This window comes from Lepidochelys olivacea (genome assembly GCF_965140295.1).
Source record: "Lepidochelys olivacea isolate rLepOli2 genome assembly, chromosome: 1".
NCBI classification, from domain to species: Eukaryota; Metazoa; Chordata; order Testudines; family Cheloniidae; genus Lepidochelys; species Lepidochelys olivacea.
Genome location: NC_140411.1, coordinates 118545892 through 118562335, shown reverse-complemented (window position 1 = coordinate 118562335; position 16444 = coordinate 118545892). Strand labels below are relative to the sequence as shown.

At 40.2% G+C, this 16444-nt stretch overlaps 1 protein-coding gene across 2 annotated transcripts in view; it reads left to right on the top strand.

The window, feature by feature from the left end:
* Positions 1-12615, top strand: part of IL18R1 (interleukin 18 receptor 1) — a 41012-nt gene extending 28397 nt beyond the window's left edge. For both annotated transcript variants that reach the window (XM_084610305.1, XM_084610306.1), the window contains 4 exons: positions 2186-2322; positions 4273-4434; positions 7013-7171; positions 9178-12615. In XM_084610305.1, the coding sequence (XP_084466431.1) occupies positions 2186-2322; positions 4273-4434; positions 7013-7171; positions 9178-9581 (862 nt within the window). In that variant the 3' untranslated portion in view covers positions 9582-12615. The remainder of the gene's footprint in view (positions 1-2185; positions 2323-4272; positions 4435-7012; positions 7172-9177) is intronic.
* The last annotated feature ends 3829 nt before the right edge of the window (positions 12616-16444 follow it).

Genomic DNA, 16444 nt, shown 5'->3' with positions numbered 1-16444 from the left:
TTCTCTGCATCTTGAAGTCTTTAAACCATGATTTGAGGACTTCAATAGCTCGGACATAGGTGAGAGGTTTATCGCAGCAGTGGGTGGGTGAGATTCTGTGGCCTGCATTGTGCAGGAGGTCGGACTAGATGATCGTGATGGTCCCTTCTGACCTTAATATCTGAGTCTAATCCACTCCCAGTCTTTATTCAAGCCTAATTTAATGGTGTCCAGTTTGCAAATTAATTCCAATCCAGCAGTCTCTCGTTGGAGTCTGTTTTTGAAGGTTTTTTTGTTGTAATATTGTGACTTTTAGGTCTATAATCGAGTGACCAGAGAGACTGAAGTGTTTTCCAACTGGTTTTTGACTGTTATAATTCTTGACGTCTGTGTGTCCATTGATTCTTTTACGTAGAGACTGTCCAGTTTGGCCAATGTACATGGTAGAGGGGCATTGCTGGCACATGATGGCATATATCACATTGGTAGATGTGCAGGTGAACAAGCCTCTGATAGGGTGGCTGATGTGATTAGGCCCTATGATGGTGTCCCCTGAATAGATATGTGGACACAGTTGGCAACGGGCTTTGTTGCAAGGATAGGTTCCTGGGTTAGTGCTTTTGTTGTGTGGTTGCTGGTGAGTATTTGCTTCAGGTTGGGGGGCTGTCTGTAAGCAAGGACTGGCCCGTCTCCCAAGAGTGAGAGTGATGGGTCGTCCTTCAGGATAGGTTGTAGATCCTTGATAATGCGCTGGATGGGTTTTAGTTGGGGGCTGAAGGTGACGGCTAGTGGTGTTCTGTTACTTTCTTTGTTGGGCCTGTCCTGTAGTAGGGGACTTCTGGGTACTCTTCTGGCTCTGTCAATCTGTTTCTTCACTTCAGCAGGTGGGTATTGTAGTTGTAAGAATACTTGATAGAGATCTTGTAGGTGTTTGTCTCTGTCTGAGGGTTTGGAGCAAATGTGGTTGTATCATAGAGCTTGGCTGTTGACAATGGATCGTGGGGTGTGGTCTGGATGAAAGCTGGAGGCACGTAGGTAAGTATAGCTGTCAGTAGGTTTCTGGTATATGGTGGTGTTTATGTGCCCATCGCTTATTAGCACTGTAGTGTCCAGGAAGTGGATCTCTTGTGTGGACTGGACCAGGCTGAGGTTGATGGTGGGATGGAAATTGCTGAAATCATGGTGGAATTCCTCAAGGGCTTCTTTTCCACGGGTCCAGATGATGAAGATGTCATCAATGTAGCGCAAGTAGAGTAGGGGCATTAGGGGACGAGAGCTGAGGAAGCGTTGTTCTAAGTCAGCCATAAAAATGTTGGCATGCTGTGCAGCCATGCGGGTACCCATAGCAGTGCTGCTGATTTGAAGGTATACATTGTCCCCAAATGTGAAATAGTTATGGGTGAGGACAAAGAATATTTGTTAGGAATGGTGTGTCTGTGATTCAAGCAGTTGCCCTATTTGCATGGTTAGCCACTAAAATAAGGCAAAAGCAAGTGGCACGGTGATCATATACTCATTAATGATGTATGTCCTTTTTAAAATCTGTATTTATGAGTATTGTAATATATTATAATTTTGGATTTAGTTTTAAGTTTTGTTGTACTATTTTTTTTTCTGCACTGGCCCAAGGCCAAGGTGCTATTAATAAACTACTATGAATTTTAATTTCTAATAAATCTTGGGTTTGCTTATCCATCGGGGCCTGTGGAGAACAGTACCATGCTGACTCTGCTCCACATCTCACTGATAGAGTATATTGTCCTCAGTGAAAAGGTTAATTTAAGTTTGACAATGAGAAGGAAAAGGGAAGCAATGTAGTTATATATGTCTAATGTATGAGTTGGCTTATTCATTAATTGTTTTTTTTAGTACAGAACAGCTAGTTCATTCTGATCTGCAGTCCTAAAGAATCATAAAAACTTAGTTTCTTATTGTAATGATCTGTTAAACATCAGGTTTTATATCTTAACTGTGAAGGTGAAGAAGAAGAATATCTTGAAAGGGTTATTTGAAAGCTTTGTTAGCCTATTTTTAGACTTATAAAATCTATACTGGGTGTGAATATTAAGAAGGCTATTGGAAACAGCCACCCCTTTAAGACCACATTACATATAATATTTGTGCCTTTAAATTACTTTATTGAAATTACTCCTTTGGATGTAGTAATGAGGAAAGACTGTTCATTAACTCTGCACTTCTGTTGTAGTAATTCAGGAAACAAGAAGTATGCCTCAAAACTATTGTGGATTAAAACTGTTAAAGAGGAGGACCTGAAGTGTAATTATACCTGCCTCTTGAAAACTACAAATAAACCACAATTTAAAATATTTAAACTGAAGAAAGGTACAGTATGATATAATACTCTTACTTCTGCTATTTAATGACTTACAAATACTATGTGTAGGCTTGGAAGCATTAAATTTTTATTGGTAAATGTCAATTTCACTGTACACACAAAAATTGATGACAATATATTTCCATCGATAATAATCAAAACACATGGCTAGGCAAAGTAAGAAAAATGCTGCTTGAGAACTTATTAAAACTTGATTTAAGGATATTTACTATGTATATTTTGACATGTGAAGCTAATGATTTGTATTTTAATGGTTATAAAGCTTTGACTTTTTGAATCTCAAAGTCTACTATTGTTAAAACTTGTCTGAACCCCTCCCCATAATTTCCTACAACTATGAAAATTTAAATCCGTAAAAATAAAAAAATGCTTAAAAATAAACATTGACATCATCCATTGAAATTATTCCCCCACCCCCGAATTATGCCAAGCCTAACTATATCCTTTAAGAATCAGCACTTTTTAAGGTAAAGCCTGGGGAGGGGTATTTCTCTGCATCCCTATTAGTACCCCCAAAGATCTCATCTCCACCATTTCCTCCTATGTATCTCCTTCTGGCTGAGGAAAACTGGTTTCAACACTACATGGCACACATGTTGTCATGGTTACTGGGCTAACTACACCACTGTCCCTTCTCAGGGTCTCTCTGAGTGGGTCCCAACTTAGTAGTTACAGAAGTAGATTTAAAATAAGAGTCCTACAGGCATATTCCCTTTCCTAAGCATAACCTCTCTATCGATAGCTCAGGCAGGCCTGGCTTATTCCCCCCCTCTGAGTTCACAGAAGCATCCTACACTGCTTGCTGTCTTCTCCCTCTGTCTCTGTGGGTATGTCTACATTACAATCACAGGGTGAGATTGCAACTCGAGTAGACATATCTGAGCTAGCTTTAAAATAGCAAGTGAAGCTGCAGCAGCATGAGCTTCAGTACCGTCTAATTCCACAAGAAATTACCCAGGATCCCAGGTGGATTTAGACAGCCCATGCAGAAGTGCATGCTGTCACAGCTTCACTGCTCCAGTATCCAAGCTATCTAGATTACAGCTAACTTGGGTATGTCTACTTGTGACTACAGTGCAGACATACCCTGTGTCTCTCTCATACTGAAAAGGTGGGTGCGTTAATATCTTTTATTGGACCAACTTCTGTTGGTGAGAGAGATGAGCTTTCGAGCTTACACAGAACTCTTCTTCAAGCTTGTCTCTCTCACCAACAGAAGTTGGTCCAATTAAATACATTTGTACCTCACCCACCTAGTCTCACTAATATCCTGGGACCAACACAGCTACAACAACACTGCATAAAGATATCTCAGTCAGACTGTCAGCCTTTTCACTGACATATCCTGGCCTGGATAGAGCTAACTAGGTCAATTCTCCCACCAACTGACGGGCCAGCCATTGTTCTCTTCTAACTCCTTTGAATCTGTGTATGTGAGGATCACTTATCTCTGTCATCGCCTCACCTTTCCTCCCAGGTTCTATAATAACCCCTTTACAGCCTCCTGTGGTTTAGCTCTATTCAGTCAAGCAGCATTACAAAGCTGAATGGGGAAACTGAGTAACACACAATATTTGTCAAGTGTGACATTTTGGGGTTCTCCCAGACCAATTCATTTCACCCAGCTAAGGCTCAGTCTATTGGGCTTTATGTGGGTCAAGTGTGGGGCTGAGGGGGTAAAATACATCTCCTAATTTGGGGCCATGGGCAGGGTGGCAGTCCACGGAGTAAACCTTGAAAGCTTTGTCCCGTGTTTCATTCCCCATTTCAGTACAAACTGATGCATAGCCACATGAGACGTTACCAGGAAAGGATTCACACTGGAAGTAGAGTTCTCTAGTTCTAGCTGTCAGATAATAATGACTTTTAGTAAGAAAAATCATGTCGTGAGCCACTTGTGTCACAAAGTTGTAATTTCTTGGGCTTTTGTTTTACAGGGAATCCTCCAGATCTCCCCCGACATGTATTTACTACAGGAATAATCGTGGCTGTATTCTTTTCACTTGTTCCTGTGCTCCTGATGGTTCTCTTTGTGATATTCAGAGTTGACTTAGTTTTATTTTACAGGGACATCACTGGAAAAGATGACACAATAGGAGGTAGGATTTGGCAAATGCTGCCATTGAAACAAGTTCATTTAGTGATATAAAACTATTAATAAAATAGTGTACTCTGGCTTCAGGTAGGCCCTATAAAATAATGAGATGGAAACAAAAGAAAATCCAGGAGAGGAGGATATTGTGTAGGAATAGATGGAGAGGGGTAAACAAGACAGGACTTGCCTAGGAAAGAAGTGTCTGGGAGTGGGAGAAAATAGCAAAGGTGACAGATAGCATTACATATTGTTTTAGCATGCGTCATCCTATAATGTGTCCTGATTTTTTCATTCTGAAAGTCAGGGATTGGTTAGTGGAGGAGAGAAAGAAGGGACGATTCTGAGAAGACGAGTACCCTGGAGCTGTCAGATTCCTTCTGTGCTCACCTGACTTGTGCTCTAGATTCATGTGCTTTCTGGAGATCACTGGAGAGATGCTGGTTCAGTGTTAATGGGGGTTGTCAATGTCTACCTTAAGGAGAGCAGGCTGTCACAAAGAAGCCATCACTTGTTGTTGACAATTGGCCAACTTGTTCTGGGTCTGATCTTTCCTTTGTGGTTTAGTTTCTGAGACAGTTTTGGTGAGACAGCCCTCATAGTATCTAGATGCCTCAGATTTCCTTAACCCTTGTCAGTCTGTATATACAGTACGTAGACTGCACTAGTTGCATTGGTTGGTAATCTCTTAATAATGCATGAAGATACATTGTATGTGCCAATATTTTTTCTATTCTAATTCTATTGTTGACCACAAGGCATTGTTGACTCACTTGAGGACCTCAGAGTGCATGGTTGGGGCTACACACTTGAGGAGATCCCAGAGAGCCCTTAGGGCCTCTGTCATGTGGAGTTTTACACAGGTTTTCACTTTATGTTCCCTCCTGTTAAACATATATAGGAGGGTTAGTAACAAAACTTGGGTTGTGGTGTTGACACCCAACTTGGTGTTTCTTTGTCCTCTGACTTAGATGGCACAGTGGGAAGCTTCTCCCAGTGTCTGGTAGAGATCGGGACATGGTAGAGAGTGAGGTGACTGACCTTTGATCCAGATAAAGCAAAATTGATGTTAGTAGGTTGGGGCGAAACAGTGGAAGCTAGGAAGAGGATTATGTCCATTTATTGTGATTGCAGATGTGTGTCCTTGACTTGTTTCTTGTATCCACAACTTGAGAGTCTGGTTAGATTCCCACTTTTCCCTGGATGACCAGATTTCATCAGGACTAGGACAGTCTTTTTCTTTTACATCTGGCTAGGAGGTTGAAGCTTTTACTCTTGGATACAGACCATGCTAGTGTGATTTCGTGCTTGTGTTACCTAACTGGTAGATTACTGCAGTGTGCTTTAATTAAGTCTTGATCTTAAAGCCTGCTTGTTAAGGTGGAGAATCTCACCAGAAACATGTTACACTGGTGCTTCATAACTGATAAAGGTGGACTATTGGTTTCTGCATGTACCATAAAGTTTTTGTCCTGTAAAGTCCTAAATAGCTTCGGACCCACCTACTTGAGAGAGCCTCTTTCCCCATATCTTAGTTCCACAGTTGAGATCAGTTAGAAGTGCTCAAGATGGAATTCTCTCAGTAGAAATGAGGTGGTCCATGTTTTTATGAGTACCTCTGAACTTTGGGACTTGCTTCATGGCCCTTGGTCTGAGAGAGCCTCAATTTGTTGAAAGAATAGGAGTACTTGTGGCACCTTAGAGACTAACAAATTTATTTGAGCATAAGCTTTCGTGAGCTACAGCTCACTTCATCAGATGTTCTTGAGCTATCCTTTGTTAAGCTATCCTTTTTACAATGGATTTTGGGAGGCGCTGCTTGAGGAAACTATATTTGAGGAGGACAGGGTGCTATTTTTCATTATTCAGTTATAAGGTTTAATTAGTTGCTATATATGGTGGAAGTTGCTGCTGAATTTGTCTTTATGTTTTGGTGTGTGTGTGTGTGACTAACTGCCAGCAGCACTTATGGCCTGGGAAGGTGCCTTTTTTTTGTTATGCTATTATAAATCTAAATGCATAAAATAAAATATATCCTGATTTTTTTTCCTTTTGACAATCTCCACATTGCAATACTGCCCAATAGTGGAATAATAATAATACCTGACTCTCTTATATAGAGCTTTTTCATCAGTAAATCTCAAAGTGGTTCACAGTCTTTAATGTAGGAGAAGAACTGAAAGAAACCTGGAATCCCACAATGCTGTTTTTACAGACTCACTTTTCAGGGTAAAACCATATTTTAATGATGCAAGTTTCTATCAATAAGTTCAGTTTAACTAGGTATGATTAGTGCTGGTCAAGAAATTTCACATTTCAATAATTTTCAATAAAAAAGGGACACAGTTTTTGCAACCCTTTTGGAAAACAAAGTGGGCAGATCTATTTGTGTCAGATTGAAATTGATCCTGGATATATTGTGTGAAAGGTGACTGGGCAGATGGATGAGAGAAAGCTCTTATCTCAAAATCGTTGCCAGTGGGGCAGTATTTATAAGGGTCGGGGTGAAGGGTCAGCTATCCTATGTGTAATGGGTGAGATCAGTTCAGTCACCAACAGGACAAAAATTGGTCATTTTTTTCCAGATGGAAAAGAATATGATGCTTTTGTGTCTTACCTGAAAGACTCCATATCTACCAATATAGAAGAAAGAAAATTTGCTCTGGAGATATTGCCCAAGACATTAGAAGACCATTTTGGTTACAAATTGTGTATATTTGAGCGGGATGTATCTCCTGGAGGAGGTAAGCAAATGGAATGTCCTTGATATTAAACTGATACAAAATTCTCACAAAGATGCCAGGATCTGTAATTAGAAAGATCTCTGCAAATGTGGCATTTTTGCTTACGTGTCTCATTTTCAAAGGGGATTCTATTTTGGGGTGCAAATGACAGAATACACATTAAACAACATGCATGTAAAATCAGAGGCTGTTTAGAAAGTTTAGACTTATTCTGTCCTTCATTTCAGTGTGTGGAGGTAACCAAAAGAAGAGTTTGATCCAAAGGCTATTGAAATTAATGGAAAGATTCCTATTTACTTAAATGGTCTCTGGATCATCCACTAGGTGCATCTTGGCCAGAGTGCATCGAGGAGGATGGGGGAGTACTAGCTCTATGACATGCTCTTTCCCTTCCTAGAACATGAAAGGCCTACAGGATTGGGTATTCATAGCTTTCAGAGACAAGAATGAGAGAGGGTGGAGCATGGTAGCAGCAGCTCTCTGTGCCATATTATTTTCTGCTCTCTGGCATACAAACTGTGACTTAATGCTTCTTCAAGCATCATTAACACCCATAGACTCCCTACCTTGGCTGCTACCATGCAGCTTGAGGGCAGGTCAACCATTAACAAAGCAGTCATCAGATTTCCCAGGATTTGCACAGATTTTATAAGACCCACTAATTTTAGAAGGCCAACTCCTTTTCTCTTTCCAGCAGTGCATGGAATTACAGCAGATTTTGAGCCCCGATGGAACAAAGATCATAAAATTCTATCAGCTAAAATATGTCACTCTGCCCACCAAACAAGAATAATCTGTGGAGGGTAGAACTTTGCCCTTTATCTAGTTAAATGCTGAGATTAATTCAGGGGAGAAAAACAATTTAGCTGTAGTGTTACCACAGAATGTGAAAGTTCTGCTTTTGGCTTTCTTCCTTTTCAGAAAGCTTTCTGTTTACAGCTTGTCAGAAACCTGAGAGATCTTAATGATTTGAAAAGTAAGCTTAGCTTTACAATACAACTGCTTTTGCTGTACCTGTCCTATGAAACACATTTTCCCCTATTTCTGTAATCTTTAAAATGTAGAAGGTGAAGCCGCTTTTATTAAAACTGACTCAGAGTTATAGCTGACACCTATGTGATGGGTGCGGCAGAAATACTTAAAATAGATAAATGCGATCACATGGAATTTTGAATATACAAAGTCTATAAATAGATGACCGTTTACAAAGGCTGCAATTCTCAGACAGTACAGTGGGATTCCATGTGATTCTGAGGTCTATAGGGGAAAAAAATGTTTAGGTAATATTTTGGCCCTGCATGAGCATATTGTTACATGTTGCTTGCAGGATATAGGGCTTCTCCATTTAATTTCATTCACTGTTTTTAATAACAATTATTCTGCAATCCCTGTTTTAAGAAAGCACCAGGTTTTGAAAATCTGTGAAATAATGGTTTGCTAGATGTCATTCTATAGTAATCTATACTGTTACATTTGGCAGAGGGTGCTAGTATTACACACACTTGAGGTTATCTATGGTACAGATATTACTGAATAAGAAGATAAGAAGGTATCTGGTGGTACAAAAGGTAGTGAAGTGAGGATTAAAAGTTTAGTGAGCATTACAGGAGATGGTTAGCTGTGCATGGCTGATGACTTAATTTGGAGGTACTCTGATGTTCAGGATGGACCTTTATGGATGACCTTATCTGTTAAATAAGGAATAGCCAGAGCTGATATGTTGGTTTGTAATTGCTTTCCAACATGAAAGAAATGTATACTGACTACAGGCAAATTAGGATTCCATTGCTGTTTTGCATTAATTGATCAGAATTAAACATCTGAGATTTTTTTTCTCTTTTTTTTTTTCATATTACTTAGTAGCGTGATAGATTAGGAAGGAACAAAACATACAGTAATTTAGTCACTTTGAAATGTGTACAATATTATCACTACTGCTAAAAGAGGTCTTGAGTCAATGCTTGTACTTTCAACTGATTTTAATGACTGTATCTTTCAATTTACAGCCGTTGTTGATGATGTCCATTCATTTATTGACAAAAGCAGAAGATTAATCATTATACTGAGCCAGAACTACATTTCTGACCGAGTCATGTATGAACTTGAGACTGGACTGCATAAGGCACTGGTTGAAAGGAAGATTAAAATTATATTAATTGAATACATGCTTATAAGTGATTATAATTTCTTGCCAAAATCACTGGAGCTTCTACCATCCAGGAGAGTTGTGAAGTGGAAAGAGGATAAGTCTCTTCCTTCAAATTCCAGATTTTGGAAGAACCTTCAGTACCTGATGCCAGTGAAAGCTTCCAGGACAAACATCAGAAGTCACAATAATTCTATGAGCCCTACCTCAGAAGAAGAAACCCAAGCAACAACTGTGTGTTGGGAGTCTAAAACATTCTTATAACCAAAAATTGGAAAAGAAACATGCTGCAGAAATGAGCACATGGTGTTACTTATATGGAAGATATTAAGTGCATGTGTTTTAGGGAGGCAATATGGTCCAGTGAATAGAGTACCGGCAGGGACTTAAGAGATGAGACAAATCCTCAGCTTGTATAAATTGTCATAGCCCAGAGGTCTAGGTTAACCCTACCCCTCACCCCTTGGGGCTCTGACAGTTTACACAAACAGAGGAAATGCCCCAAGGAATCTAACCTGACTCTGCCTTGGATTCATTGTGTGACATGGGGCAGATCAAAACCTTTCTGTGTCACAGTTTCTTCATTTCTCATAGAAAAACATTAATTCTACTTATACACTTTTGTAAAGCAATTTGAGGCCCGTGAATAGTCTATATTTTCAAAGTATTATTATTTAGAAATGTGATTACTATTGTTATTTATGATTTGTATTGTGATAGCATGTAAGGACTCCAATCAGGGATCAGAGCCACATTGTGCTAGGCCCTATACAAACATATAACACAAAGACAGTTTCTGCCCTAGGGAGCTCAACATCTAGGATTTAGACAACATAACACAGGTAAATAAAGTGACAAATGGGAGGAGGGGAGTGATTGGTTGGAAGAAGGGGATGGGGAGGACAAGGTAACAGTAGAAATATGGTGTATTTGCATATATCAATCCTAATAGTAGTCTCAGTAGTTACAGGTAGTCAATGCCATGACCAGTGCCAGATGGTAGTTTTTTTGTAGGCATCATGGCAAAGCAATATTTTAGTCCCTAGATTAGTGTTATTCAGGTCAGAGTACTCCGAATAACTGTTTAGGTAAGGGGAGTGGGAAATAACACTTGCTCCAGAGAGGCCAGTAGGTACAACTTGTATCTGAGCTGTTTCCAGGCGAGGGGCCTGAGGTGATAGAGTCGAGGGTCTAAGGTCCTTTGATAGAGGGAAAAATAATTGCCGATATCTAAGATACCAGACTTGGTTCTCCAGTGCCTTGGCATTGTGGGTAGTTATTTACACCAGGTCAGACTGGTAGCGTTTTATACAGATTTTCACAGATATAAATGGTGACATAAGGTGCAAGACAGTGGTGAATCTAGGCCTCTATTTTGGCTTCTAGAGGAACAGATCTTCCAAGCTTATTCAGTATTTACAAGATCCAAAGTACAAAACTGTGCAGTTGCACTTGGTCAGGGTTTCTATGATTGTGTTTTTGAACATGGCTTTCAGATATGCACATGATTATTTCTTTCTTTCTTAAGCACATGAGGACTTTTAGGAAAGTGTTCAAACTCGGGCTCTTCACAATGTTCAGCAACATCAATCAAGTGCATAGTTGATAGTAACTCACAATAGCTGGTTTAATGGGATAGGGTGAATTTCCTTGACTTTTTTTCAACCTGATGCTCCTAAATCCTGCTACTACTAGAATGTTCTTGCCCAGTCTTAGGTCAAATGTGGAACTGGTTGGGAATTTTCAGTCAGCGTGATTTGTTTCTTGGCTACAGAGGAACCTGCAGGGAGAAAACAAAATTGACAAAAGGCTTCCAGGCAGGCGGCTGACAAGACAAAAAATTCTCTTTTTGTCCTCTCATTTTTTGAAATTTTGGGGGTGAAAATGTTTTCAAAAACATGACATTTTTTCATAGGAAGGGATTTCCATTTTCCAGCCAGCTCTAGTCAGATTTCCCACTGGATCTTCACAGACCAAGCTGAGGAAAAATAAATATGCTCTCAAAAATCCATTCAGGTGCTATGATTCAAGATTACCTCTTTGGTACTGGAATCTGAAAGGGGCGTGGTTCATATTTTTTAAAAAAGCTCCCCAAAAGCAAAGAGTACAAAATCCATTCCATCTGTAGCTATATTGACGCCACAGAATTAGAAAAGGGTTAATTTAGCCCTTGGAACGTAATCCTGTACACCAGGGAACAAAGGGGGAAAAAAATCAAACATAAGTGAAGTGTCGAATTCTAAACTGTATTTCCATTACAAATACTGCAGAAGTCCAATATAAAATAGTAAGTAAGACAAGCCCCACTGATGATGAAATAAACCTTACTTGTGCCCAGAACATGGGAGAAATTGTTCAAGAGTAGTTCATTATAGGAAATGTGTTACCTCATTAATGCCCACTGCTGTTAATGAGACTCTGGATTGTTTGCTGCATGCAGCACTGTATAGAGAGTCTAAGAGCATATAGCCACAGTACTGTTTAAGGGATGATATGTAGTTCCCTCATCCCAGCAGGAATTCCAGGAATTATTTTTTTCTGTTTGTAAAATTCTTCCCAGGGCACAAAGGAAGCACAGTCACTGCATTACCTTTGGAGAAATTGCTCCATCTGCTTTTCTCTGTACCCAGCTATCTCTGCTGGCCTCATCCTCTCCCCATTCATTGACCACTCCCTTTGTGGAAGCCAGTGTCAGGAACAACCATAACCCAATGAAATTCTTGTATTCTCTGGAAGGTGTGGGGGATTGCCAATACCTCTTCTGTCCCCTGCCTTTAATGCAGGATTTGAAGGGTTTGGGGACAGGGAGAGAGCAACACTTTGATACCATTGGAGTTGTATCACCTGCCCATGCTGTTTTGTATGTGTTCAAACTTTCTGTTACATCCACTTTATTTGTACCTGTGTTTACAAGGCATTTCTTACTTCCTAAATGTCCAAACTGCATCTGTTTAAAGGCAGATTTCTAAATGGAATTCAATACCTCCGTCATATTGGAAACATCTTTCATTTAATTCCACCCCTCCTTTGTTAATGACAGTACTTTCTCACGAGTCTTTTCCTTTCCCCCTGGGTACCTTTATAAAAGCCCTTCCTGTTTTTCCTACCGCCAGACCCCTCAGATAGCAGAGATGGAAGCTGAAGTGTGGCTGTAGTGCAAGGGGCTGCATTATGAAGTTACAAATCCCTTTTGGTGAAAGGGGATATTCTGCTTGTCGTCAGTCGAAATTAAGTGAAAATAAGGCCTGCACTTTTTATGGACAGAATCTGTTCAAAAATAAAGACTATTGTAACCTTCTGGGACTTCTTAAATTTTGAATTATTTTTAAAAGTTTTAAATATGGATAAGTGTTGTAATTCCTGATCATGTTCATAACAACTTAATTTTAGCAGCATGGCAGAAGATATGGCATATGGTTTGGTGTTGTATAGTTATTTCCCTTTCTTTCTTTTCCTTAAGTATGAACTTAAGTAAATGACTGTTTCTTGCTATGAAATACATATATGATTTGGACCCAATGTTTGTGTCTCTTCCACAGCTATATAAGTAGTTAACCTTTCAGTGTACAGTGCCTGTTTTATTCTTTATTACAGCACCATAAATTTATATAACACTTTAAAACCATAGGGGAAAAATTCCTATTGGCTTTAGTGGTGGCAACATTGGCGTCTGTAGGGTAACATCCATTTCCGGCACCAAAGAGGTTACAGCATAGCACAAATTGAAAAAGAAAGAAAGTTGAAAGATGAAATCTGATAAGAAAATTGAATTTGATGCACCAAACCAGAGAAGCCAGGAATGGGATCCAGGAGGGGAATGATGGGGTCAGAGCCTTTGGGAGCAGCATTTTGAACAGACTGGCAGGGATATAGGTGGGAAGCTGGAGCAGAGAAAGGTACCAAGGAAAGGTGAGACTAAAATGTGGACAAGGAATTTATCAGTGGGCAAAGTGATCAATTGGTGGATCTGGGTTATTTCAAGGATTTAGAGAGTTGGTGGGGGGGGAGAAGCAGCGAGAGAATTCAGAGGTGAACCTGAAGTTGTTAGCCTGCGTCATGGGAAGGGTAATGGAACTGGCAAAGGTGATACAGAAGGAAGTGGTGTAGAGAGATTAGGGAGAAAGATGGGATGTTTACTTTTGGAGAGAATGAATTTCAGATGTCATTGAGTCATCTGAGAGGTGATGTCTATAAAACAATTGGAGATGTGAGAACAGGTAGCAGGTGGGGGTCAGGAGATGGGAGAGAGATTTGAAAGTAATTGGCATAGACGTGGTAGCTGAATCAGCACAATCCTGTGCCGTTGGCTGTTTTTCAACCAGCTTGTAGAGTGGTCACAGTGTTTGGAAAATTTGAAATTGAAATGAAAAATTTTCAACATTTTTTTACAAAAAATGTACCTGCATTTATCGACCAGCCCTAAAATGTAGTAGCTTTATACATGGCACCCCCTCAGAACCATGGCAAGAATTTGAGTGGAACAGTGTGTAACTAGCATTATGATGACTACAAACAGTAGGTAAGATACTGAGCTGCAAGAGTTCAAAACTAGAAATTCCAATTGTGACAAACCTAGCACAGCTGCCTGTGGGTCAGCCAGGGGAGCTGCTTCCTCAGCTTGCCTGAAAGCGGCTGCAGATAGACCATAAGGGTCCTATGTTTCCATTTCAGCTTCAATATAGGTTAGATACATGGGGGAAGCACTCCAGCTAGGGAATTCCACTGGTTGCTCTAGTGTCTGGCCTCTAGTGGGTAGAGAATATATGCACCATTTGAAATGTAACTGCCATATTAATTAATGAAAAAGGATTCCCACCATAGCACAGAATATAATAGACTCATGACTCAGTGTATTCTGTAATTCTCAAGTCCACTGACATGCTTAAAACTTTGTGTCACTCTTGTGGAGGAGACTTTGGCAGGTCTGTGGCAAAATTTCAAAAGATCGTTACAACAAGTTTCACTTTACTGTACATTGCAAGATATCACTGTGCTTCAACTGCATCAAGGGACTACCTTGCTGTGGAAGGCTGGCACAAAACAGTATTTGCCACCCTGTAGCTGGGACTTAAGACTTTAAAAAACTGAGTGGCTGAATTCAGATCTGGTATTAGCACTCACAGTGCCATCTGAGGCAAAATATGATTGAGCACTGATGTCAAAGGGGTTGTGTCAAGGTTCCTTCCCCACTCTGAACTCTAGGGCACAGATGTGGGGACCTGTATGAAAGACCACCTAAGCTTATTCTTAAGAGCTTAGGTTAAAAACTTCCCCAATGTACAAACTTTTTCTTGTCCTTGAACCGTATGCTGCCACCACCAAGCTTTTTAAACAAAGAACAGGGAAAGAGCCCACTTGGAGACATCTTCCACCAAAATATCCCCCCCAAGCCCGACACCCCCTTTCCTGGGGAAGGCTTGATAAAAATCCTCACCAATTGGTACAGGTGAACACAGACCCAAACCCTTGGATCTTAAGAACAATGAAAAATCAATCAGGTGCTTAAAAGAAGAATTTTAATTAAAGAAAAGGTAAAAGAATCACTTCTGTAAAATCAGGATGGTAAATACCTTACAGGGTAATCAGATTCAAAACACAGAGAATCCCTCTAGGCAAAACCTTAAGTTACAAAAAGACACAAAAACAGGAATATACATTCCATCCAGCACAGCTATTTTACCAGCTGTCATAAATATAAAGGGAAGGGTAAACCCCTTTGAAATCCCTCCTGGCCAGGGGAAAGCTCCTCTCACCTGTAAAGGGTTAAGAAGCTAAAGGTAACCTCGCTGGCACCTGACCAAAATGACCAATGAGGAGACAAGATACTTTCAAAAGCTGGGAGGAGGGAGAGAAACAAAGGGTCTGGGTCTGTCTGTAGTCGTCTTGGCCGGGGACAGAACAGGAATGGAGTCTTAGAACTTTTAGTAAGTAATCTAGCTAGGTATGTGTTAGATTATGATTTCTTTAAATGGCTGAGAAAAGAATTGTGCTGAATAGAATAACTATTTCTGTCTGTGTATCTTTTTTGTAACTTAAGGTTTTGCCTAGAGGGGTTCTCTATGTTTTTGAATCTAATTACCCTGTAAGATATCTACCATCCTGATTTTACAGGGGGGATTTCTTTATTTCTATTTACTTCTATTTTTTATTAAAAGTCTTCTTGTAAAACACTGAATGCTTTTTCATTGTTCTCAGATCCAAGGGTTTGGGTCTGTGGTCACCTATGCAAATTGGTGAGGCTTTTTATCCAACATTTCCCAGGAAAGGGGGGGTGCAAGTGTTGGGAGGATTGTTCATTGTTCTTAAGATCCAAGGGTCTGGGTCTGTAGTCACCTAGGCAAATTGGTGAGGCTTTTTACCAAACCTTGTCCAGGAAGTGGGGTGCAAGGTTTTGGGAAGTATTTTGGGGGGAAGGACGCGTCCAAACAGCTCTTCCCCAGTAACCAGTATTAGTTTGGTGGTGGTAGCGGCCAGTCCAAGGATAACGGGGGTAATATTTTGTACCTTGGGGAAGTTTTGACCTAAGCTGGTAAAGATAAGCTTAGGAGGTTTTTCATGCAGGTCCCCACATCTGTACCCTAGAGTTCAGAGTGGGGGAGGAACCGTGACACCAGCCATTAAACAAAAGGAAATCTAACACATTTCTAGCTAGATTACTTACTAACTTAACAGAGTTTCTGAGAATGCATTCCTGATCTGTTCCCGGCAAAAGCATCACACAGACAGACCCTTTGTTTCCGCCCCTCCAAATTTGAAAGTATCTTGTCTCCTCCTTGGTCATTTTGGGTCAGGTGCCAGCGAGGTTATCTTAGCTTCTTAACCCTTTACAGGTGAAAGGGTTTTGCCTCTGGCCAGAAGGGATTTTATAGCACTGTATACAGAAAGGTGGTTACCCTTCCCTTTATTTTTATGACATGCCCCCCAAATCAAATATAGGTAAAAAGACTAACAATATTTTCCACATCTCAAGGACAATTTTAACCAGTTGATTCTGGGAAACTTTCATGGCAGAGTGCATCAGCCACTTTGTTTGACGCTCCTGAGATGTGTTGTATGCCAAAATCAAAATCTTGGAGAGCTAAACTCCACCCAATAAGTTTTTTGTTATTTCCCGTGGCGGTATGAAG